Source organism: Heteronotia binoei, chromosome 13 (assembly GCF_032191835.1).
Source record: "Heteronotia binoei isolate CCM8104 ecotype False Entrance Well chromosome 13, APGP_CSIRO_Hbin_v1, whole genome shotgun sequence".
Lineage (NCBI taxonomy): Eukaryota > Metazoa > Chordata > Lepidosauria > Squamata > Gekkonidae > Heteronotia > Heteronotia binoei.
The window spans coordinates 67,177,686-67,204,619 of NC_083235.1; the positions used below are offsets into that span (position 1 = coordinate 67,177,686).

At 45.8% G+C, this 26,934-nt stretch overlaps 1 protein-coding gene across 1 annotated transcript; it reads left to right on the forward strand.

The window, feature by feature from the left end:
• On the forward strand, positions 1-24,813 carry SLC16A5 (solute carrier family 16 member 5). The gene is made up of 4 exons (XM_060253126.1): positions 1-289; positions 13,289-13,432; positions 20,815-21,669; positions 24,476-24,813. The coding sequence occupies exons 1-4, from the start codon at positions 70-72 to the stop codon at positions 24,715-24,717; spliced, it is 1,461 nt and encodes a 486-aa protein (XP_060109109.1). The 5' UTR covers positions 1-69; the 3' UTR covers positions 24,718-24,813.
• The last annotated feature ends 2,121 nt before the right edge of the window (positions 24,814-26,934 follow it).

Consider the following 26,934-nt stretch of genomic DNA (forward strand, 5'->3'; position numbering starts at 1 on the left):
CCATCTGCTGCTCACTTTTCATTTGCTTTCCTTGAACTAGGTTTGCTGAAGAAAAAGATCCTAGGGACAATGGCCCAAGAAGAAGCAGCAGCCCCTAGGACTTTCACAGTTCAGGATAAAGGATGGGCCTGGATGGTCTTAGTAGCCACTGTGCTGGTTCAAGGCCTTACACTGGGCTTTCCTTCCTGCATCGGGGTCTTCTTCAAAGATCTGCAACATGATTTCCAAGCTAGCAATAGCGAGACGTCGTGGTTCCCCTCCATCATGACAGCTGTGCTGCATGCGGGCGGTGAGTATTTATCGGTTTGTTTTGTATAGAAATCCTAGACAATCTGAAAAGAAACAACTAAAACGATAAGCAAGATTTCAGGGCTATCTTCCTTACCACAAGAGACCAATATCCATGTGCTGGAGAAAGTGAGTGGGTGACCATTAGCAAAATTCTAAAATTAATATTCAGCTACAGAGGACAACCAGGGGCATTGGTCTTGTTTTGGTCTCCCAGTTGGTTCACTTCACTTCAGCCACTGCAGACAGCGACTTGGTGGTGACCAACTGAAAAGGTTCCTTGGTTACTACTGACCATACATGTGGGAACTGCTGCTTTCATGAAGGGTGCACACAGATGTACCTCCCAAAAGGGGCTGTTGTGAGGGGCTTTTTGCTGTGTGGTGAACTCTTCTTCCTATCTTTACTTTTCTAATTATACATATGCTTGGCTGTAAATTTGCTGCTGATGTTCACCTCTTTCCCATGTTCAGCTTCAATAACAACAGTGAAAAAAATCAATTTTTGGTATGTTTAGCCACTTTTTAAAAGAGTATTTAAAGTTTGGGCACACCTTCAGCATGGAGGCCATGATCTTGTAACTGCTTGGGCCTTTTGGCACTTAGCACTTGGCACAGATGCCTTCTGCTGGAAACCTGAAGAACTGGTTATTCTTGAGCTCAGTATTTTGAGAAAAGTAGTATCTTCGAGCACAATGGGATGAGGATTCACTATAGGTTCACCACTGAGTGATCACGCAACAGAATTAATAATCCTGGCAGTAACGTGAGTCAGGAGGCGAGTCAACATCAGGCTGTGTATCTCAAATGATGACAAATAATTGATTTACAACCAACTAAGAGTTCTCCTGGGTACATTGAGGTATGCTGTGCAAATGACCTGAGGATTGATAGAGATCACTGGCTGGATGAAACTAGTAAAACATTGAAAAAAGTATAGGAAAAAATGAGAAGGCAAAAATCTCAAACGGCATAAATATTTCTGGTACCTGTTGAGCTGATAGCATTTAGACTACACACCTGTTATTTCAACTGAGTGCATCATAGAAATCATAAATAAATAAATAAATAACCAGAAACAAATAACAAAATGCTGTGAAACTCTTAAAGATATAAGAGCCTTACCAGAAATCTGTGACATCTCAAATGAATACCCCCCCATGGCTCTCAGTGTACTCCACTGGTTCATTTAGGTATCTCAAAAGGGAGCACAGGGTAAGGAAAATCCTGGAGCAGGAACAGAATCCCCTTTTATACCATTTCAGATCCAGCAAAGGTGACGGGTGTGAAGACACTGCCCCCCTCCAATGTAGCCGTTTCCCCCTCATCCCATCCAGCATGGTGTAGTGGTTAAAATGTTGGGCCAAGATCTGGGAGGCCTAGGTTTTAATCCTTATTCTGCTATGAAAGTTTGCTGGGTGACCTGTGGTCTAGTCAAAATGATCTCAGATAACAGGGCTGGGAAGACTCTGAATGACTGCTGTTGTAGGTAATACTGGGTTAGGCTGACTGACAGAGGCCGAGATTGGCCACTGGTTCCCCAGATTGCTGCACTGTATCCAGGGTCATTATCTGAGTCAAACATCCACATGTACAAACCATGCAGCTGACTGTACAGCTGCTGAGTGGGGGGGGGGGGGGTTGGCATGCTGAATGGGAAGATGGGCAAGTGTGCATTCTCTCCCCTTACCAGACAGGGGTACGAGTGGCAAAAAGAGGACTTTTTTTGAGCACAAACACATAAGAATGTAATTCCAGCTGGCTTGGTGTCAGGGTGTGTGGCCTAATATGCAAATGAATTCCTGCTGGGCTTTTTCTACAAAAACCTTGGCAAAAGTATTGTCCAGGGTAGTATGCCCACATAAGGCATCTATATCCATATGCAACCCAACTGGTACTTCAAAAAGCACATTGTTATGGTCCCAGGAAAGTTCCCCACAAAAGAAGAGAGGGTTATGAAAGATGAGAAGCTTGCAAACTGGAGAGCCAGTTTGGTGTTGGAGAGCCAGTTTGGTGTAGTGGTTAAGTGTGCGGACTCTTATCTGGGAGAACCAGGTTTGATTCCCCACTCCTCCACTTGCACCTGCTGGCATGGCCTTGGGTCAGCCACAGCTCTGGCAGAGGTTGTCCTTGAAAGGGCAGCTGCTGTGAGAGCCCTCTCCAGCCCCACCCATCTCACAGGGTGCCTGTTGTGGGGGAGGAAGGGAAAGGAGATTGTGAGCCGCTCTGAGACTCTTCGGAGTGGAGGGCGGGATATAAATCTAATATCTTCTTCTACCTCACAGGGTGTCTGTTGTGGGGGAGGAAGGGAAAGGAGATTGTGAGCCACTCTGAGACTCTTCGGAGTGGAGGGCAGGATATAAATCCAATATCTTCTTCTACCTCACAGGGTGTCTTTTGTGGGGGAGGAAGGGAAAGGAGATTGTGAGCCGCTCTGAGACTCTTCGGAGTGGAGGGCAGGATATAAATCCAATAATAATAATAATAATAATAATAATAATAATAATAATAATAATAATATCTTCTTCTTCTTCTTCTTCTTCTTCTTCTTCTTCTTCTTCTTCTTCTTCTTCTTCTTCTTCTTCTTCTTCTTCTTCTTCTTCTTCAATATGCAGCCTGCAGACTCTGCCTGATCAGTTTGGCCTATAAAAAAAGCTCTCCTGTTTAGCCAGAAATCTTGTTATTTAAGCACTTAGGTGCTTTCCCCCAAATTGAAGACATTATTTACATTAGTTCATGCACTGTACTGTCTCACAATCACACACCTGTCTTAGAGGATTCTTGTGGTATCCTGGCAACAACAAATCTTTTTTCTCCCGAGGCAGTTGCTAGGTTTGCCTGGTCATTCTCAAATTTCTAATGCTTTGTGAAGTCATGTGTGGAATGTCCCTTTCTTTAGCCAGGGACAAAGTAAATCAAAGCTTTTCTACATGAGAGGATTATAAGCGGTCAATGAAATGATATAACTGAGAAATGGAAGCCTAACATCAATTTCTCCTGGTGTTCTTAGATGGACCTTATCTAATAAAAGCCTGGAAGGATTTGCCATTTTAGGCCATACAGCCATAGTGGATCAGAGCTGCTTGTGCTGCTGATCTCTGGTAACTGCACTGAAGGTAAAGTCAGCCTGTTCTCCTTATAACGTGTTCTTTCATAGACTGCAGTACTAGGTTATATAAACTAACGATAAGAAGGAAAGGAGATTTAAGCCAAGTCACAACAATTAATCTTATAATAGGATAATGTTGAGCTTAGCAGTGGGAAAAACATAGTATTTGACCCTCCCCAGTCATGCAGTCTTTTTAAAAATGCTTCTAAGAACGTAAGAACATAAGAGAAGCCATGTTGGATCAGGCCAATGGCCCATCCAGTCCAACACTTCCGTGCCATTAGCATCACAAGTGGTTAAAAGCACAGGAGCACTGATAGAAAAAAATGACAACCTACCCTCCAGTCATTTTCCAGAGGAAAATGGTTACCTAGAAGCTGGACTTTATAATGTTTTGCATGAAACAGAAGGCTGTTAGTTTACTATGTCTGAATTAATTCCAGAGGGGTAGCTGGGTTAGGCTATTTCAGTAGAATAAACAGGAGTCCTAAATAGGCTTCCCAATCCCCAGGTCCCAGCGGGGGATCCCCTGGTTTTACAGGCTTTCCCCCTCCCCCAGCCAGCTGGCCGGCGGGGGAAGCTCCACCCCCATAGCTATTATGCACCTCCAGGAACGATTCCCTTAGAGAATGATGGGGAATTGATCTGCGGGTGTCAGGGGCTCTGGAGGGGCTGTTTTTTGAGGTAGAGGCACCAAATTTTCAATATAGCATCTAGTGCCTCTCCCCAAAATACCTCCCAAGTTTCAAAAAGATTGGACCAGGGGGTCCAATTCTATGAGCCCTAAAAGAAGGTGCCCCTATCCTTCATTATTTTCTATGGAAGGAAGGCATTCTAAAAGGTGTGCTGTCCCTTTAAATGTGATGGCCAGAACTCCCTTGGAGTTCAATTATGCTTGACACACTCTTGCTCCTGGCTCCGCCCCCAGTGTCTCCTGGCTCCACCCCCAAAGTCCCCAGATATTTCTTGAATTGGACTTGGCAACCCTAGTCCTAAAGCAGCATAAAGACTAACTAAATTTTATTTCAGCATGACCTTCCATGGACCATTTCCAAGTAGGTAAATGCTAGTCCACAAAAGCCAGTACTTTTGTTTATGTGTGAACATTACTTTAGTTAAATGCTTTCGGATCATTCCGCCTTTTATCTTTATACCAAAGTCAGGAGCAAGTATTATTACATGCACTTTGCAAAAGGGCGGATGCACCTTGAATATACTTGTCGGCCCTCCAATGAATTTAAAACTTAGGAGAAACTTCAACCAGATCTCCAGTCTCCAAGTTGAGCCCAGTGCTTGTCTATTAGACCACACTGCCTCTCACTATACCTGGGTGTGAAGGACTCTGCTGTTACGTTTCTTCAGGTTATTTCCTCCTCCTGTGCCCCTAACAGCTATGTAACAAATGTAAATTCAGAAGGTGAAGCTTAACCCAGCACACAGAAGCAGTAAAGGGAAAGGCTTCACCTACTGAGTTTTCTCATGTCCTCAGTTAATAGCACAGGAGACACAAACCAGAAAAATACCTTTGCAATTCTAATTTGAATATCCGTGTAGAGAAGCTTGAGTTAACGTGTTGCCTTCTACCCACTAACATTTGAAGAAGAAGAAGAAGATATTGGATTTATATCCCGCCCTCCACTCCAAAGAGTCTCAGAGCGGCTCACAATCTCCTTTATCTTCCTCCCCCACAACAGACACCCTGTGAGGTGGGTGGGGCTGGAGAGGGCTCTCACAGCAGCTGCCCTTTCAAGGACAACCTCTGCCAGAGCTGTGGCTGACCCAAGGCCATTCCAGCAGATGCAAGTGGAGGAGTGGGGAATCAAACCCGGTTCTCCCAGATAAGAGTCTGCACACTTAACCACTACACCAAACTTGCTCTCCGTTGGCTATGCTTTGTCCTGGTGCTTTAAAACTTTGGCTCCAAGCTACGTCTGAGCGGAGAGGAAAGGAAAAGAAAATCCGTCCATCTCCATGACACCCAGCTCTCCTTGTATTTGCTGATTTTAAAAAATCTTTTATGTGTGTGTTTGTGTTCACTCTATAAACAACGTGAGACTAGGGGAAAGGGGCTAATCATCACCGTGTGCTGATCTTTCCATTCACACACACACCAGTGCTGAGGAAACATGAGCAAATTCAGGGTCATTCCAAGGCCATGTGGGAAATAACAGGTTGGTATTACTAAACTGTAAGCCTCATGACACAGCTGACAGCCTGGTGTATTAGGAAGAAACCGTAGATGTTTGGTAGAAAGTAGACGAACCTGGCTAAATCCAGTAGAAACATAAAGCACAGAGAAAAATCTTGAAAAGGAAGGGAAAAGGCATGGTTCTCTTTGCCCCTGAGGTGGAATTAAAGGTCTAGTTTAAATGAGATACTTCTGAAGGGAAAGGGTAGCTGCTTTGCATGGGAGGCCCAGTTTAAATGAGATATTGTGTTGAGTACAGATCCCATAGGAGAGTGCTTTTGTTCTGTCTGTGATTTACTCTGTTTTTACTCTTCAGGAGTGAAAGAAAAGATGCCTTAGACATCATGCCCTGCCTTCTCATACCAAGCTTCTGTTCTTAACGCCTAAATAATTTATTAAAATTAGAATTAAAAAAAGAGAAAGAAGTACTTTTCTCCCTTTCTCACAATGCAAGAACTCGTGGGCATTCGATGAAATTGCTGAGCAGTCAGGTTAAAACAGATAAAAGGAAGTACTTCTTCACCCAAAGGGTGATTAACATGTGGAATTCACTGCCACAGGAGGTGGCGGCTACAAGCATAGACAGCTTCAAGAGGGGGTTAGATAAAAATATGGAGCAGAGGTCCATCAGTGGCTATTAGCCACAGTGTGTATACATATATAATTTTTTGGCCACTGTGTGAGACACAGAGTGTTGGACTGGATGGGCCATTGGCCTGATCCAACATGGCTTCTCTTATGTTCTTAAAAGCCTCCTTATGAGGAATCCAGATAACGACCTGTCTATTTCAATCTTATCTTTGTTAGACTCTTACTTGAAAACCCCAGGGGATTGCTCTAAGTCAATTGCAACTTCATGGCACTTTCCACCATCACTGTTCCAGTCTTCTCATTGACTAGCATTAAGACTCAGATCTCTCTTGGGGCTTGAAAGGGCTGCCATTTTTTTTTCTGATAAGGATTCTATGTATTGAACAGCTACATGACAAGCTGCTATATTAAGGCTCAGGAACTCTGTCAGAAATAAGGACTGACAATCCTAAGGTCTTTTCAGCCAAAGGCTATGTCTCCGCCTCTTGCCCTGACTTTTCTACCACAGCAGGAAGACAAGAGGGGTCACAAAGTACTTTGTAACTCAGAAGTTCAAACCCCTTGAAGATTTTTGACATGTTGATTTGCTCTGTCCCTCTGGTCTGCCGTTCACATTGCAAAGATCAGTTGTACATCAGAGCAGTGTAAAGGTTAAGTGGTCTGGGGGAGGGGGGGGAACATATTTTAAAACCTTTGGGTTCACTTGGTTTTTAGCTTTTGCCAGGATTTTGTTCTGTTTAAAAGTCAAGTTTCAAGTCAAGTTTAGTTTAATACGGTGAGAGACCCATCCAAAAAGAGAGAAAATAGGCAACAAGTGGCATTAAAAAACAAACAAAAACCAAGGTACACAATTGAACTTGGGCACAGTGCAAAATATTATAAATAAAAAAATCATTTTTTTCAGTCAAGTTTCAAGTCAGAATTTTGAATTAGATGCTAGGGTTTTTTTAATGGAATTTTTTAGTACAAGACATCAGCCACATTTTCTTTTTGTATATAGTGTACAGAACCTAGTTGTTGAGCTCAACCCGGGCACATTAATTTATACGTAGCTGCATCAAACACTGCAGAGTGCACACCTGTGCTTTCTCCATAGTCACCTTTATAGATTCTGGACAGCTGAAGGTCTGTTGGAGACAGGTACCTTCACCCTGTGGTGCAAAGTGGTAAGCTGCAGTACTGCAGTCCAAGCTCTGCTCACAACCTGAGTTCGATCCCTGCAGAAGCTGGGTTCAGGTAGCTGGCATAAGGCTGACTCAGCCTTCCATCCTTCTGAGGTTGGTAAAATGAGTACCCAGCTTGCTGGGGGTAAAGTGTAGATGACTGGGGAGGGCAATGGCAAACCACCCCGTAAAATGTCTGCTCTGAAAACCATGATGTGACGTCACCTCAGAGTTGGAAACGACTGGTGCTTGCACAGGGGACTGACTACCTTTACTTTTATATAGTGTGCAGAACCTAGTTGTTGAACTCAACCTGGACACATTATTTTTTACCTAGTGACATCAAATGCTGCAGTGTGCACATCTGTGCTTTCTCCATAGTCACCTTTATAGATTCTGGAGAGCGGAAGGTCTGGTGGAGACAGAGTGGCCTGGTGATTTGGTAGCAGTACCTTCACCCTGTATCTATATGGTATCCAAGCATAAGGGCAGCCCATTGTAACTGCCAACTTCAGGAGAAACAGAAATACTTTGCTATTGAGTCCATACGCTTTGCCTTGAACTGACTTAGGGCCAGGCCCATGTGGGTGCCAGACCATTACTTTAAAATTTGAAATCAAAAGCTGAAATCTCTAGAATGGGGCTATTCATCCTTTTACAATTAAAGAACCAAACGATGTCGAAATACAAAGAATGAGATCAGGAAGCCAGTATAAGAAATGCCGTTAGCATAACTGAAACTATACAGTGCGATAGTAGCGATAATTGCTGTGGGGCAATTTATAATCCATAAAGTGTCCTCAGTCCAAACACTAGTTCTTGCAAGTCCTTTATTAGGAGTGGCATGCATGGGATCGTGCAAAAAGTAATGCATACAGGAGTATTCTTCTTAATTGTTACAGTACTCTGGCATAAGTCTCTATGAACAATGGGGCCAGTCATCACCTTGAGTTCACCTGTTTGTGCTTGTGTTCAGCTATTTCCCTCTATAATTTCCCTTTCAATAAAGCCGAGGTGTCAGAACTCATTTGTTACGAGGGCCAGATCTGACATAAACGGCACTTGGTTGGCCAGGCCATGCAATGCCATAAAATGTGCTGGAGATATAAACTTTATAAAGGTGATTTCAGATATCGAATGGCAATAGAAGGTGAATGACAATAGCAGGCTTGGTTGGATTAGGTGTGATACGCAGAGTAGTAGTAGGCGTAGAGATACCAGCATTGGTACTCAGACAGGAAACCTAGGTCTCAATTCTGTCCAGGAGGATTCCATCCAGGAGGATACAAAGAATAAATGGACATAGCAGGGCCTTTTTTTGTAGCAGGAACTCCTTTGCATATTAGGCAACACACCCCTGCTGTAGCCAATCCTCCAAGAACTTGCAGGGCTCTTAGTACAGGGCCTGCTGTAAGCTCTGGGAGGATTGGCTACATCAGTGGGGTGTGGCCTAATATGCAAAGGAGTCCCTGCTACAAAGAAAGCCTTGGACATAAGTCTGACATTAGAAACCACAACATTCAGTTGCTGACCTATGAGCAGCGGTGCTCTTACCAAGGAATTTCAAAGGGAGATTTGAGAGAGAGAGAGAGAGAGAGACTGCCGAACTGCAATTGATAATAAAGCTCAATCTTGTCAGAAGAATCCATCTTTCCACCCACCCGCCCTGCTTCCCTCCTTCCAAAGAAGTATGCTTGCACACCCAAGCTTATACCTGGGATAAAACGTTGTTGGTCTAAAATCTACCATGGAAATCTCTGTTCCCTCTCTCTTTTTCTTCCTCCTTCATCCCCAAAAGAGAAGCAGCCCCAGAGAAGCGAGCAGAAGGGTGGGTGGGTGCGAGAGGGGGGGGAGCGGGGCAGAGGCAGGCTTGTCTTTGTAGCTCTCCCATGCAAAGCAGCCACAGAGCTCTGTGTGTGCATGACGGAGGGGGGGGGGGGGAGGCAAGAGGCAGGAAGCAGGAAGTGAAGAGCCGCTGCAGGAGCTGGGGGAAAAACCCAGGTATGGTGCACCTGCAGCTGCAGCCCCGGAAAGGAAGCAGGAGAAGATCGTTGCTTGGGGGATGGATTTGAGCCCTCTGCAGGCCAGGTGCATCCTGGACATTTGACATCCCTGCTGTAAGACATCTCTGAGAGGCTCTTTAGTTCCATTCCCATAAAAATATTTGCCATTCCCGTCACACCCTAGTTATTCTTTTACCCCTCTACCCTGCCACTATACTTTAGCTTAAACTTTTGATTTTATTTTTATTTTTTGTGAGTATTTTTGTGTGTGTATGTGCATGCGTATGTGCCCGGAAGTCATGGTTGAATTCTGGCAACCCCTATTGAGGCTTGGACATGCAGAGAGGTAGCTTGGACATTCCTGCCCCTGAGTCCCAGCCCTGGTATTCCTTGGAGTCAGCCCTGGCACTAGGGGTTCTGCCGTCCCAGGCAGAACCTTGTAGCCCCTGGGACTCTAATCATGAGTGCAGAGCACGTGCGGCATGATGACATCACCCAAAAGCGACATCGTTGCAACAGCGTGCTTTGCGCAAGTGTTCTTTCTCAACTCTGATCACCAAGAGCCAAGAAAGAATGCTCGGCCTGCTCCCTGCTCAGCCCCTCAGAGGAAGCTGGGCAGGGGGCCATGTTCTCACTCAGCCCGCCCCTTGCCCGGTCCTCTCCCTCTTGAGAGGGAGCTGGCTGGACAGCAGCCACATCCTTCTTCTTTTGCTCCAAGCGATTGGAGTGAAGGAAGAAGGACACGGGTGGCTGCTGCCCAGTCACCTTTCTTTGTAGCAGGAGAGGGCTGGTCAGGGGCTGCATCCTTCTTCCTTTGCTCCAATTACTCAGAGCAAAGAAACAACACTCAGCCCGCCCCTTGCCCAGCCCTCTCCCACTTCAGAGGGAACTAGGCAGGGGCTGCATCCTTCTTTCTTCACTCCGAGCAATGTGGAGTATCAGGGTTGGTGTGAGCAGGGACGAGGCGCCTAGGTGGCCACCTACCTCACCTTCTCCCACACCTACTCCCACATGCCGGCCCTGTTTGGAGGTCTCTCATCCAAGTACTTGTCAGGGTTGGGCCTGCTTGGCTTCCAAGATCTGATGAGATCAGGTTTGCCTGGACTATCCAGGCCAGGGTGATTTTCTTTTTTAAAATAGACATATTAGGTTCTGTGCTGAGCTTTGTTTTGCTCTAGAACCATAAGCTGCAAACGCCTGCTCTAGGACATAGGCAGTGTACAACCAAGCCCTGAGTTTGTGTATTCTGCAGAAACCTGAAGCCTTGAAACTGAGATAAGACACGGAACCTCGTATGTACAAATATGCCACCTTGTTGGATGAAATAGAACAGCTGCAAAAAAAAAAGCTTTCTTCCAACTCAGCCTAGCCCGTAAAATGGCCCCTGTGTTGTGATACACCTGTCCTGGCCACCTGAACCCATTCCACATGAAGACTAGACCGCTGTAATGCACTGTACACTGGTTTCCCGTCAAAAGTAACTCGGAAAAGGAGTAATTTCCATTATATATGCCCTTTTGAATCAAGCAGCGTGGGCAAGTAAATCATCTCAACAAATTGCATGGCAGAAAGATTGTCAGATCATAATAAATATAGACCAATGGGAACAATTATGGATATCACCTTTATTTAATTCCAAATATTATTTTCGGCTACAAAACTATAAAATCTTTGCAAGGTGGTATATGACTCCATACGGGCTCTTCAAAGGAAAAGTGAAAGATAATCCATTTTGCTGGAAAGGATGTGATCAAACAGGTTCATTCATTCACTGCTGGTGGGAGTGTACGCTGATCAAAAGCTTCTGGGAAAAAATATTAAGGATAATAGCAGAGATAACAGGAATTACAATTCCGTTCACTCCTGATTCAGTCTTACTTAACATATGGCCAAATTCTGATTGGACGGACCTGAAAAGGAGCTAATATCTTTGTTACTACTAGCAGGGAAAATTGTTATTGCAAGTTGTTGGAAAAAACCCAATGGGCCTAATTTTAAATCCTGGTGTAACAAAGTTTGGGATATATTAATTCAAGACAAGTTAACCATCAATATTCTGCTACAGGATAATGTCAAAGCTGGTGATTGGTTTATTGAAAAATGGAACCCTTTTCTTGAATATATAAATAACAATGAGACGGTTATTGGGAAAATTCCCTCCAAATTTCTAAGTATTATGATTTATTAACTCTGCAATGGAATACAGAGTTAGGCTATGATCCCCTGCCCCCTACCTGGGGATTGGCAACCCTATCACTGCTGCACATAGTGTATTATAAGTAGGATTGTATTATGTCGTTTCTATACTGCTTAATGTGTCCTGTTCTTTCTGGAGGTTCCAGTCTTCTAATATCCTAATACATTCGTTATTGAATATCCCATTTTGTTGGATGTACTGACTTGCTATACGTAAACCGCCTTGAGCCCATGTGAGAAAGGTGGACTATTAGGGTTGCCAATCCCCAGGTGGGGGCAGGGGATCCCCTGGTTTGGAGACCCTCCCCCCGCTTCAGGGCCGTCAGAAAGCGGGGGGAGGGGAGGGAAATGTCTGCTGGGAACTCTGTTATTCCCTATGGAGATTTATTCCCATAGAAAATCATGGAGAATCGATCCACGGGAATCTAGGGCTCTGAGGGGGGCCTGTTTTTGGGGGTAGAGGCACCAAATTTTCAGTATAGCATCTAGTGCCTCTTCCCAAAATACCCCCCAAGTTTCAAAAAGATTGGACTAGGGGGTCCAATTCTATGAGCCCCAAAAGAAGGTGCCCCTATCCTTCATTATTTCCTATGAAAGGAGGGCATTGAAAAGGTGTGCTGTCCCTTTAAATGTGATGGCCAGAACTCCCTTTGGAGTTCAATTATGCTTGTCACAGCCTTGATCTTGGCTCCACCCCCAAAGTCTCCTGGCTCCACCCCCAAAGTCCCCAGATATTTCTTGAATTGGACTTGGCAACCCTACCTGGTATTTTATGCTGCTTTAATAATGATTTACCCCAAGGCTATTAATATTACTAGGGTTGCCAACTCTTTGTTGGGAAAATTCTGGATATTTGAAGGTGGAGTTTGGGAAGAGAGGGGTCAAGAAAGGAAGGGGCCTCAGCACCATCATAGAACCTCCCTCCAAAGCAGCTACTTTCTCAATGGGAATGGATCTCTGTTGTCTGGAGATCAGTTGTAATGCTGGGGGAATCTCCAGACTCCACCTGGAGGTTGGCAACCCTGAGTGCTTCTTATGATCTTTCTAGTACTTTAGGACAGCTGCAGAGCTGAATGTTCTTCTGTCTAATTAGCAAAGTCACCTTGGTTTTACACCCTTGCCAAACGTATTTTATTTATTCAGACTACTTTCTAGCTCCTCCCTAGAGTAGGTTTAGGGTTGCCAAGTCCCTCTGCTGCTGTGGCGGGGGATGTTGCTCTCTCTCTCGCAGCGCGATGACATGACCCGGAAGCGACGTCATCACACAGGGCACGTCGCACCGGAAACGCTCTAGGATTCACTGTAAAACTTCCTTACACAAAAAAAGCTTTAACTTGTTCTGTTTCTGTATCCTATCGAAGAAGCAATAATTTATTTGCCCTAAATCTTTTGATTGCAAAATTATCTTTTTCAACTTTGGTCAAGTCTGTGTTACTGTATGGTAACATAGAGTTTTACCACAAATCCTACAGCATCCCTGGCGTGACGATATCACTTCCGGGTTACATCACTGTGCACAGCGCGACGACGGGGCTCTTTGGGGGTGGGGGTCCCCCGGTGCCCTGCTCCATGCCAGCGGGTGGGGGGCCCCAAACTGGGGGGATCCCCCAGCCCCAGTGAGAGCTTGGCAGCCCTAAGTAGGTGGCAAATATACTGACTTCTTATCTTTCCAAACCCAACGATTTGTTCATGGTATTGCATTGAATAGCCATATGTTCTCAGCTCTGACGCTTGGAATAATTGCTTTTTAGGGCCCCTCTGCAGCATTCTGGTGGAGCGATTTGGCTGCAGGACCACTGTCATGCTTGGAGGCCTCCTCAGTGGAGTGGGCATGGTCGCCGGCTCATTCTCCCAATCCATTAGCCAGCTTTATGTAACAGCTGGATTTATCACTGGTGAGTATAGAAGAAGATATTGGATTTATATCCCGCCCTCCACTCCGAAGAGTCTCAGAGCGGCTCACAATCTCCTTTCCCTTCCTCCCCCACAACAGACCCCCTGTGAGGTGGGTGCGGCTGGAGAGGGCTCTCCCAGCAGCTGCCCTTTCAAGGACAGAGTCTCAGAGCGGCTCACAATCTCCTTTCCCTTCCTCCCCCACAACAGACACCCTGTGAGGTGGGTGGGGCTGAGAGGGCTCTCCCAGCAGCTGCCCTTTCACGGACAGCCTCTGCCAGAGCCAATGGCTGACCCAAGGCCATTCCGGCAGGTGCAAGTGGAGGAGTGGGGAATCAAACCCGGTTCTCCCAGATAAGAGTCCACACACTTAACCACTACACCAAACTGGCTCTCCAGCAAAATGCAAGGGCAGGTATGCAAGTCTCAGTCATTGCATCCCACACGCACCTTGTTCAGTTGTACACTGCAGGCACGTTGAGAGGAGTGGGATTTTGCCTTTGGCCACAACCCATCAGGAGGGCTGTGGCACAGTGGCGGATCATTCGATTCAGACGCACAAGGTCCCGCATTCGTTCCCCAGCAGTTCCAGCTAAAAGGATGAGGTAGTAAGCGATCTGAAAGTGATCATGCTGCTCAGATCAAAGGTTTGCTCAATTTGTTAATTTTACTATTCTGTCGTTGTACCATTTTCCATTCTAAACGCCTACCAGATAAATTTACTTCACCGTCATTGGTTCTTAAATCTGTACCATGTTGCCTTCTGGGCCACTGCCTACCAGCTATGTATGGCTTTGCTCACTGTGCTGGATTCCTCGCCTGATGAAATGTGCTTAAGAGCACACGAAAGCTGACGTTCTAAATAAAAATTGGTTGCAAGGTGCAACTTGACTCCTGCTTTGATCTGAAAGCCTGACGCTTTGAAGAGCTGCTCCCAGTCCAAGTAGGCAGTACTTATTCTGATAGACCAGTGGTCTGACTGTATATAAGGCAGCTTCACAGTTCATGTGGTCCCAACCCTGGCTGCCCAGACATACAGATGAATGTCAGCAGGGAGCCTTACATGAGTAGAAATGTTGGCTTTGTACTTATGACCATCTTTTTGCAGTGTTCCCAACTGCCTATAGATATACAATTCCTTCCTTACTTCCTTTCCTTCCTCTCTCTCTTTCTTTCTGTGTGTGTGTGTGTGTGTGTATACACACACACACCTATATATGCAAAGAGTGTATGCACTTTGAACAACTGAGCAGTTTCTTCCCTGTAGGGTGTAAATCCAAGTGGCAAGTAGCAAGAGCTGGTGTAAATGAGTATGAATGGTGATCCTCGTTTATACCTTGCTGAAGCCCTGACTTCTTTAAATAACCTTAGGCAAGCCAATTTAAGACCAGGCTAATCTTATTCAGCCGTAATAATAATAATAATAATAATAATAATAATAATAATAATAATAATAATAATAATAATAGTAATAATAATAATACTGGTTTGTGTTACACAGGGGCACCAGTTTTCAGAAGGGGAGAAACAGAGATTTCTGGGTAGAGGGGGTTGAGAGTCTCAGCAATGTTTCGAGCCCTAGTCTTGGATATATTCACATCTAAACTGCAATAAAATCTCACCAGAAAAAGCAGTTTGAAGAACATTTATTGAGGTTGCTTTATGATTGTTCTTAAAAATTATACCAAAGCTATCAACACAGGTAAGCATAGCTTCACACAAACGGAGACTCATGGGGCGCAGGGAACAGGTGGGTGGGGAGAGGAAGCAAAGCAAAAAGTTGTTCTCACCGCTGCCCAGAGAGTAAGGTAAACCGTAACTGGGCAGTTGCTTTCTGGGCTTTGGGGCCTTCCTGTTCTTACTTTCCAGCAGAGCAGCATTACGGTCTGCACCTGGTCCCCTCCCTGGAAGGGAGTATGGGGGGGCGTGTTCTCTCCACGGGCTGGATTGAGGGCCTCGGTGGGCCAGTTTTGGCCCGTAGAGTGGACGTTTGACACCCCTGGCATAGGTAGTTTTAACAAGAAGAGACCAGGCTTTTTAAATAATCAGGTGGCAGCCTGATTTTAAATAATCAGGTGGCACAAGCATGGCCACCTTCAAGAGGGGGTTAGATAGAAATATGGAGCAGAGGTCCATCAGTGGCTATTAGCCACAGTGTGTGTGTGTGTGTGTGTGTGTATTTGGCCGCTGTGTGACACAGAATGTTGGACTGGATGGGCCATTGGCCTGATCTAACATGGCTTCTCTTATGTTCTTATGTTCTGTCCACATGGTTTGACTGAAAGGGGGATTAGAGAAGTTATCACTCTGAACATAATTACTATGGCTGTTCGATTGCTTTCAAAGGAGCCAGACGAAGGAAGGTCAAAGCTGCTGGAACTGCCTCCAAAGGCTGCCTGTTCTTTCTGACCAATTCCACAGTCACTGTTGCTCCACCCCACAGGCTTCTATGTAATCTTTCATTTGTATAAATAGGGAGTTGCCCCAAAAGACCAACACAACCACTTTTAACTTTAAAAGGGGTAAATTATCTGAGATGAGGAGGCATGTGAAGAGAAAACTGAAAGGAAAGGTAAATACAGTCAAAACCCTTGGGGAAGCTTGAAGGCTATTTAAAACTACAGTCCTAGAAACTCAGATAAAATATATACCACAAGTCAGGAAAGGCACAAATAGGTATAAAAAAGCCTGCATGGCTAACAACGTAATGGAAGCTGTAAAAGGTAAGAAAGATTCCTTTAAGCAGTGGAAAGCTAGCCCAAGTGAGGTTAATTAAAGGGAACACAGGCTGTGGCAAATAACATGCAAGTCTGTGATTAGGCTGGCAAAAAGGGACTATGAGGAGCATACTGCAAAAAACATAAAGACCAACAATAAAAATTTCTTTAAATACATTAGAAGCAGGAAACTAGCCTGGGAGGCAGTGGGGCCTTTGGATAACCAAGGGGTAAAAAGATTACTGAAGGACAATAGGGAAATGGTTGAGAAGCTGTGGAAGATGAGAAGTGTTTGTCCACTCCAGAACCGCTGATTTTGGGAGGAGTGTTGAAAGACCTGAGTCGGATTGAGGTGACAAGAGAGGAGGTCCTATGACTGATAGACAATTTAAAAACTGATAAATCACCAGGCCCAGATGGCATACATCCAAGAGTTCTGAAAAAATTCAAAGGTGAACTTGTGGATCTCCTGACAAAAATATGTAATCTTTCATTGAGATCTGCCTCCATTCCTGAGGACTGGAAGGTAGCAAATGTCACCCCCATCTTTTAAAAGGGTTCCAGAGGAGTTCCGGGAAATTACAGGCCAGTCAGTCTGACTTCAAGACCAGGAAAGTTGATGGAAACCATTATTAAAGAAAATTAGTGGGCATATTGATTAACAAAAGTTATTGAGGAAAACTCAGCATGGGTTCTGTAAGGGAAGATCTTGTCTCACTAACCTGTTAGAGTTCTTTGAGGGGGTGAACAAACATATAGACAAAGATAGATGTTGTTTACCTTGACTTCCGGAAAGCTTTTGATAAAGTTCCTCATCAAAGGCTTCGTAGTAAGCTCGAGAGTCATGGGGTAAAAGGACAAGTCCTCTTGTGGATCAAAAACTGGCTAATTAATAGGAAACAGAGAGTATAAATAGGCAATTTTCGCAGTGGAAGGTGGTAAGCAGTGGGGTACCGCAGGGCTCAGTACTAGGTCCAATGCTTTTTAACTTGTTCATTAATGATTTGGGAGTAAGCAGTGAAGTGGCTAAGTTTGTGGATGACACTAAATTGTTCAGGATGGTGAGAACCAGAGAGGATTGTGAAGCACTCCAAAGGGATCTGTCGAGGTTCAATGTGACCAAGTGCAAAGTAATGCACATTGAGGCCAAAAATCCTAACTATAAATACAAGTTGATGGGGTATGAACTGGCAGAGATTGACCAAGAGCAAGATCTTGGGGTCATGGTAAATAACTCACTGAAAATGTTGAGACAGTGTGCAACTGCAATAAAAAAAAAAGGCCAACACCATGCTGGGAATTATTAGGAAGCGAATTGAAAACAAATCAGCCAGTATCATAATGCCCCTGTATAAATCGATGATGCGGTCTCATTTGGAGTACTGTGTGCAGTTCTGGTTACTGCACCTCAAAAAAGATATAGCATTGGAAAAAGTCCAGAAAAGGGCAACTAGAATGATTAAAGGGTTGGAACACTTTCTCTATGAAGAAAGGTTAAAACGCTTTGAGGCTCTTTAGCTTGGAGAAACATCAACTGAGGGGTGACATGATAGAGGTTTACAAGATTATTTTTGAAATCTGACATTTCCTAATTTTTGAAAAGGGTAATATAATCACAGAATGAACTGTTCTGCTGCATAATACTAATCAAACAATCAACAGAATCAACAATTAACAGAAGTATCATATAGAGTTCAATTGCATATTTATTTTGTATCAGTACAAGAAAGCAGGTTCCAAAAAGATAGCAGTGATTGGGAAGCTGACTGTGTTTATTTTGTATACATTTGAGCTTTTTGTTACAAAGCCAAAGGCTTACCTCTTGCATTCCGTTGCTTCTTGATCTCACAATATTTTGCCTATGCCTCTCTCTCTCTGCATCTGCCAACTGAGGGTAACATTTCATTAAGGTTGCCAATCCCCAGGTGGGGGCAGGGGATCCCCCGGTTTGGAGCCCCCCCCCCCCCCCCCGCTTCAGGGTCGTCAGAAAGCGGGGGGAGAGGAGGGAAATGTCTGCTGGGAACTCTGTTATTCCCTATGGAGATTTAGTCCCATAGAAAATCATGGAGAATTGATCTGCGGGTATCTGGGGCTCTGGGGGGCTGTTTTGGGGGGGTAGAGGCACCAAATTTTCAGTATAGCATCTAGTGCCTCTCCCTAAAATACCCCTCAAGTTTCAAAAAGATTGGACCAGTGGGTCCAATTCTATGAACCCCAAAAGAAGGTGCCCCTATCCTTCATTATTTCCTATGGAAGGAAGGGATTGAAAAGGTGTGTCGTCGCTTTAAATGTGATGGCCAGCACTCCCTTTGGAGTTCAATTTTGCTTATCACAGCCTTGATCTTGGCTCCACCCCAATGTCTCCTGGCTCCACCCCCAATGTCTCCTGGCTCCACCCCCAAAGTCTCCTGGCTCCACCCCCAAAGCCCCCAGATATTTCTTGAATTGGACTTGGCAGCCCTATATTTCATGCAACTGCTGGTCCATGGAAGCTTATGCCACAATTAACTTCTGAGTTTTTAGGTTATCATAGTGCTTTTTGTTTTGCTGTTAAAACCAGTAAGAGGTGGTAACGTTAAATATAACATTCACAATCTTAGATCAAAGTGAATAGACATATTAACTCTTTGCAGGGGTGTCAAACTCATTTGTTAGGAGGGATGAATTTGACACAAATGAGACTTTGTGGGGCCAGATCACGTGTGTCATAAAATGTAATGTGACGTAGTGGAGTTATAAAGGACACAAACACAATTAAATATATTTTTAAAAAAACTCAGAATACAAACATGCTTAAAACTCTTTCAATATTTTGAAAGATGGGGGGAATAGTGGGATTTGGCAAGGCAATTTTTAAAATAAAACATTAAGAAAAAGCCCAAAGGTCACAGCAGAAACGAAGAAATATAAAGTGGCCTGAGCCTGGGAAAACAATGAAATGGCATTGCAATCTTCTCCCCCTCCCCCTGGGGGTCTACTTAGATTGGCAATGGCTCTCCAGTGTAATATCTCCCTTTGGCTGTGGGTTCTCAATAGGCTTGCCAAGTCCAATTCAAGAAATATCTGGGGACTTTGGGGGTGGAGCCAGGAGACTTTGGGGGTGGAGCCAGGAGACACTGGGGGCGGAGCCAGAACAAGGGTGTGACAAGCATAATTGAACTCCAAAGGGAGCTCTGGCCATCACATTTAAAGGGTCAGCACACCTTTTAAAATGTCTTCCTTCCATAGGAAATAATGAAGGATAGGGGCACCTTTTTGGGGGGCTCATAGAATTGGACCCCCTGGTCCAATCGTTTTGAAACTTGGGGGGTACTTTGGGAAGAGGCACTAGATACTATATTGAAAATTTGGTGCCTCTACCTCAAAAAACAGCTCCCCCAGAGCCCCCAAAACCTCCAGAACAATTCCCCATTATACCCTATGAGAATCGATCACATAGGAAATAATGAAGACGTTTCCCTCTCCCCCCCCCCCTTTCTGGCCAGTCTGAAGCAGCGGATCAGCCTCTCAACTCACCATTTGCTGCCAGCTTCTTCACAGAAACACACACAGACACACCATCCTAAATGGAAGCCTTTCAAGTCAAGCCTCTGGAGGTGCAAAGGCACATGGTCCTTTGCGGGCAGGGCTCCCTCTCTCCCCCCCTCTCCCGCCAGCCAGCTGATTGGGACCGGAAGCAGCCTGGGAAAACTGAAGAAAGGCTGCTGCGATCGGGGCTGGGTGGGAAGGGCAGGGCAAGGAAAAGTTGCTGAGATCGGGGCTGGGTGGGAAGGGCCGCCATTCCCCCCCGCTTTCCAGAGTTTTGGCTAGCGGGAGAAGAAGGCATCAAATCGGGGGTCACCAGGCAAAGCGGGGGATTTGGGAAGCCTAGTTCTCAAGTTAGAGTACTCACTAGGCACCAGTTCTCAGGTCCGCTAGTAGAAGTTCTCAGTAGAGACAAGCTGGCTCAAAGCATCAACCTTTTATTTGCAAGGACACAACTCCAGGAAGCAGGAGCTTCAGATGGCTATAGGAATGTGGAAAAGTAAAACTAATCTCCACCCCATTGAAACACATTGCAGCACAGACAAAGTTGCAAGGAAAATGTGGGATTTTCTTTGCAGCTTTGCTTCCTAATGAAGCGGGCAAAGTCAAGCCAGAAGGAGCTGGGAACTTCAAAGGGTGAGGACAGAAGGGGGAGGAGTGGGGAGAAAAGAGCCCCACAGGCCTGATTAAAGCCCTGGGCAGGCCAGTTCTGGCCCACAGGCTGGTCATTTGACAACCCTGATTTGGAGTTAGAGCAACAGCAACTAAAATGACCATGGAATTAACAATAAAACTCCACAGCCAGTTGATGGTACAGAACTTACTTGGATACAACACCAACTTTTGGATTTACTGCCTTTGTACTAATTGCAAATATAGTAGCAGATCCAGGCAACTGTAAGTGAGGAGAAGCAAATAGGTTTATTCTGAATGGGTAAAGTGGGATGATAGAATACCAGTGCTAAGTCAGAAAGGCGTCTTAGTTTCTAAACGATCTTCTGCATTGCAAGTTCTTCCAAACGATCTTCTGCATATGTTGTGAGCCGCCCTGAGCCTGCTTCGGCGGGGAGGGCAGGATATTATAAATAAAAAGTATTATTAAGTTCATATTCTTTCAAGTCTCTCTTTTTCTCTCTTTAAAGGGCTAGGGGCATGTTTTAGTTTCCAGGCAGGAGTCACGGTGCTTGGCTATTATTTTATACGCCGTCGAGCCCTGGCTAACGCTCTGGCTTCCACTGGCGCCTCCATCGGCTTCACGCTGTGGCCGCTGCTCTCCCAGTACTTGCTTGACGAGATGGGCTGGAGAAACAGTTTCTTTGTGTTTGGGGGAGTGATGTTGCACTGCTGCGTTTGTGGGGCTATGATGAGACCAGTACCAGTCAAACTGCCTGCCCCATCATTGAATTCTGGTCCTGGGCATTTAGCTGAAGATATACATTTATCCAATGGAAACACCCTGAGTCACAAGGTGCACCTGCATCGGTCAAGGTGTGATATTTGCATCCAGACGCTGCAGAAGTACCTTGCTTTTGATGTCTTCTGCAAGAACAAAGGCTACCGTATCTACACCATTGGAGTAGCCTGGATGGTGATGGGTTTTGTGCTGCCAATGATCTATCTGGTGCCCTACGCTGTCTTGAACGGAGTGGAGGAGCGCAAGGCAGCCCTTCTCATCTCCATCATTGGATTCATTAACATCTTCATGCGTCCCATGGCAGGCCTGCTCTCAGGCCTCAAGATCTTCACCGGCCGGCGGATCTACCTCTTCAGTGTGGCCATGGCGCTCAATGGCCTGAGCAACCTCATCTGTGCTATCTCAGCTGAGTACAGTGCTTTCGTCCTCTACTGTGTGGTCTACGGCATCTCCATGAGTGTCCTTGGTGCACTTATCTTCCAGGTGTTAATGGATGTGGTAGAAATGGACAGGTTCTCCAGCGCCTTGGGCCTTTTCACCATCCTAGAGAGTATCACCATTCTCATTGGGCCCCCTCTTGCAGGTGAGATTTTATCCCGATTTACAGGTGTTTTACAGAATTCCCTGCAGGCAAGTTACTGCAGCCAAAAAATGTCCCAAAGTTTGCTTTCCCCTTCATCAGTTGAGATGCAGGCAGTACACATGGGTAACAAGGGACTTGTGGTGCAATCCTAAACAGAGTTACTCCAGACTAGGCTGGAGTAACTTAACGTTGCACAGTATAGGCTTCCCAACCCTCCTGCCCTGGCGGGGGACCCCAGGATTTCCACCCTCTTCCCCCGCTCCCCAAAAAACGGAAGCGGGGGAAGGGGGGAAACGGCGCCGGGGAGCATGGTGAGCCGCCTCATCCCGGAGCGGGCGAGGCCGCCGCGCCGCTGCCGCCCCCTCCCCGCCCACCGCAGCTGCTCCTCTGAGATGGGCCCAGGCTGAGCCCATCTCGGAGGAGCAGCCAAGAGGCGGTAGCAGCGCAGGCAAAACCAGGGGAGGGCGGAGGCAGGCCAGGAGCATGGCGAGCCACGAATCCGGGCCCTTCTAGGACTCGCGGCTCGCCACGCCCCCGGCCCGCCTCCACCCCCCCTCCGATTCCACCCCAGAGGTGGAGCGGGCGAGGCCGCCGCGCCGCTGCCACCTCTTCTCCGCTCACCGTGGCTGCTCCTCCGAGATGGGCTCAGGCTGAGCCCATCTCGGAGGAGCAGCCACGGCGAGCAGAGAAGAGGTGGCAGCTGCGCAGTGGCGTCGCCCGCTCCGAGACGGGGCGGCTGGCCACGCTCCCCAGCGCCGTTTCCCCCCCTCCCCCCTAGCTCCACCCCAGTGTCTCCTGGCTCCACCCCCAAAGTCCCCAGATATTTCTGGGGTTGGACTTGGCAAAACCTAGCACAGTAAGAGCTTCGGTTTGCAAATAATCTCAGCAGCCAGTCCATCCGTCAACTTTCCCATTGGAAGTAGGGTTTTGGCCTTTTCCTTTCTCTTTACCCTAGTGCCTCCCGTATCCCAGCTCTACTTATCTCCACCTATGCTTCCTCTACCCTTTCTAAATATTAGTGTCTTACAAGGCAGTTCTTCTTTTGGCAGAATTATGCAAAATAAACTGGGTTGCGTTTTGTTTTGTTTTTTGCCATGAAGTTGCAGCCAACTTATGGTGACCCCATTGAGGGTTTTCAAGGGAAAAGACATCGCCTGCCTTTGTGTAGCAGCCCTGGTATTTCTTGGTCATCTCCTATCTAATACTGGCCAAGGCTGATGCTGCTGAACTTCCAAGATTGGGCAAGCCTGGGCAATCCAGGTCAGGGCAAAAGAAACTACTGTACAATACAGCCCTATGAAGCAGGGGAATGGAAGGCATAAAAAGAATTAGGCCCCTTTCCACAATAGGTTGTTTGATCTCAGTCGCTGCTTTTCTTTGTAAAAAAAAGACAAGTTCCAGGGCTTGAACATGCACAGTTATACATATTAGCGTGTATCTAACTTACGCAAGTTCTTCCTATAGAGCAACATTTCTGTTTGTGGAAGAGAGGATAGAGATTTCTGCTGTTTTCCGACTCTGGACACAGACCCTCCTGTTTGCCCCCTCTGCGGTTCCTGACCCTGAGAAACAAATTTTGGGCAGTGGGTCGCAGCAGGAATGAGAAGCAGAAAAGTCCCGCTCTCTGGAGGCCACAGATGGCTGGATATCTGCCAGTGTGTAGTTAGCCCTTTATAAAGCAGCATTTTTTTCATGGTCTTTAATACTACAAGCATACACTGCAGCAAGTCCCTTGCAGCTGCCTCATTCAGAGCCGCCCTTCCACTAGGCAAATTAGGGCACCGGGCTAGGAGGGCGCTGAATTGGGTGTTTCCCCACCCCCAGGTGCCTTAGGCAAATGTCCTGGTTGCGCAATGGTCACTTGGCTTTGCTTCGTCTGGAGGTGAAGTGAAGCCAGCAGGCTGGTATGCAACAGCTGACTTCCTTCTCCCTCCCTTCTGATCTCCCCTCCGTATGGGCAGCGGGGAGTGGTGCCGTGGGGCACACTGCAGAGGAGGGTGGCAGGGAGGTGGTGAGCAGCAGGCCTGACTAGGGCGCCGAGCACCCTAGGGCGCTGAGCACCCTAGGGCTGGCCCCGGCCTCATTTAATCAGCGATGGCTAGTAGCCATTGAAAGGTCTGTCTGTATTCCTTAATTTGCCATCCTTTTTTTACCCAAATAAACTAGTGCTGATCACTGTGTTTCGTAGTCATGGGATCCATAACTTAATTCTGTTTTAACAATTCTGTTTCTCCTGCAGCAGTCCTGCTATGATAAACGCAAAAAGGCTACCACTCTGCACAATGTATGCTAAACCGGAACCTCATAGCCTGTGCAGACAGTTGTCCCATGTGATCTTAATCCGCCTGCCCATCTAGACGACTGGATTTCCACATTCTGAATCTGTTTGATGCTTAGAACTGCAGCACATATAAATTTATCAGTTTGGGCATATATAAACCTTTCAGTTTCAAGTAGTTGACAAGTCATTCCTTCTCCCTGGGAACAGTAGGTCCATGGAAACTAGTTCTGTGAAAGCTAGGGATCTCTGATTAAGAATTTTTTGTACTTTCGAATATAATTCCTGAGATCATTTGGTAGAAACCAATAATAGTTAAACTGGTATGTAATACATTAAAATAACAAGTTTGCAGTGCAAATTTCAGTGAATAGGGGAAGGAGTTTCTCCAAAGAGGCATTTGTACTCTCTATTGAATGAGGTCATTAATATGTTAGTTTGCAGTGCACTTTGAAGAAGCTAGGGATTATAGTAAAATGTTAACCATCATTGACATGTTGACTGAGCTTTTACCTTCTTGTGTTACAGGTCTTCTTGTGGACCTTACAGGCCATTTTAGTTACGTCTTCTATGCTTCCTGCTTCTTCATGGTGACAGCAGCTCTGTTCATGGGTTTTAGCTTTTGCACCATGGACGGAAAGAATAAATTGATAGAGACTCATAAACCAACTCCTGAGAACCCTTCCAGGGGCAAATATACAGAAGTGCCAATGGAACTAGGGCCTGAGAAGAATCGATCTCCTGCAGTCATTTATGTGACCAGCATCTGAATGCAGAGGAGCTGGATGTTGCTTCCCTTGCAAGAGCTCTGAAAGCAGAGGAGCAAAAAAACCACAACCCCTCAAAATGTAGTTCGTCTTCTCTAAGATGCCAACCTTTTCTCCGTTGTGACCCTTCTGCCCAGGTGTGTTGAGCCCTGATATCTAGATGAAAGATCCAGATCAGAACATATACGTTGAAGCGCATGCAGAAAGCCAAAGAGCCCTTTGCGGTGGGGGGTAGGGGGGGTGGGTGGGATGACATGCTGCAAGTCATGGAGCAGAAATCTTCACTATCCCATGACATCTGCATTACTTGACGCTTAACCGTTTCTATTATCAGTTGCTTGTGATATAGTTCCGTTTTTAAGACTGGAAGGACTTCTTCGCCCATTGGTTTATGTAATCACTACGGTAGTTTCCTGACAGAGTGGCGTAAGCCTACCAAGTTAAAAGTTCAAGAACCTTTAATGGCATAAAATAAGCCTACCAATGAATGAATGATACCACTTTAGCCAGTTTGGTGCTGCAAAACTCACAATGAAGTCAACTGGTCACTTCCCACTGGAGCACCAGGGAGGACATCTTGTTTATGGAGCCTTACTGCTGGACTCTTTGAATATAGCATGGAAATGTCCACGCTTGCTGCGCAGTTTCAGGCAGGCTCCTGTGAAATCAGTTCCGTATGTTTCTACTTTCAACAGTCTTGATGAGGTGCAGGTCGGGTCATACGTACTAGTAACTAACCAAAGCCAATTATTTCTGTATTTATAGGGCATTTTCAAGGACCGTAACGGCTCAAAGCCACAGAGCATAGCAAACCTGGGCTACTCCTAAGTGCCTGCATACGGGTCACCAGCGGTGTCTTAAACCCCTTTTGATCTATGCTGCAGAAACTAAACTGTTAGGGCTGATCAAAAGAAATTGCCATTTTGTTTTTTTTCTGGGAATACCTCAAAGCTATCAAACCATGGCAATTATATGGATGCCAGAAGAGAGGTATGTTTAGGTTTGTCTCCAGTGGGGGCATCTTCACCCTTGGAAGTCTACAAGGCTCTATCTAGAGCAAACGCAGAAGACTTGCATAAGCTACATGAGGGCAATAATTTGGTTGTCTGTGTGTGGGTGAATGGTATAAAGGAACATCAAGAATGACCAGGGTCAGCCTTAAGATGTAAGCGCACACAAAGCAAAAGGTCAAAATGAAGACACACCTTCTCTGCTCTTGTCTGAAGGTTATATTTTTCTAAAAAGACCTACAGAGGTAGGGGGCTAGGGAAATAGCAATCCCTCTGGAATCTCCTTCCTGCATTGACTGTCTTATGAACATATGAAGCTGCCTTCTACTGAATCAGACCCTTGGTCCATCAAAGTCAGTATTGTCTTCTCAGACTGGCAGCGGCTCTCCAGAGTCTCAAGCTGAGGTTTTTCACACCTATTTGTCTGGACCCTTTTTTGGAGATGCCGGGGATTGAACCTGGGACCTTCTGCTTCCCAAGCAGATGCTCTACCACTGAGCCACCGTCCCTCCCCTAATATGAACATATAAAGCTGTCTTATACTGAATCAGACCCTTGGTCCATCAAAGTCAGTATTGTCTTCTCAGACTGGCAGCGGCTCTCCAGGGTCTCAAGCTGAGGTTTTTCACACCTATTTGCCTGGACCCTTTTTTGGAGATGCCAGGGATTGAACCTGGGACCTTCTGCTTCCCAAGCAGGTGCTCTATCACTGAGCCACCGTCCCTCCCCAAATGCTAAGGTCACCTTTAAAACCCACCCAAGATGTTTGCTGAGCTGACTGGCAAAGTTGTAACTAGCTTTGCCAAGTCCTCCAAATTTGATCTATTCTTCCAGTGCTTGTCAAAATAGCAGTGTTTGAACTGGAACACAACTCTGCCTTAATTCTCCTCGCCTTGCTTGCTTTTCATGATTCCAGCCCCTCATCTTACATTCTGTTCTTCCAGTTCTGCTATCTTTGAAAACACTGACCTGAAGGTTGCTGGCATGTTTTAAGCATTTTAGAAAGACGAAAGTCTGAAATGGTTTCAGATGGCAAGGAACACTGTCTAGGAACTCTAGCATTTTCTAAAACAAAGTTTTGAGAGGTCATTGACGGCAAAAGGAGGTAGGCCAGTTATACGCTTGTTGGGGTCTAGCCGGAGAGACATATATTAATCCACTTGAGGGTCAAATTGGGGGCCTATGCCTGTAGGGCCAGCCCAGGAAAGTT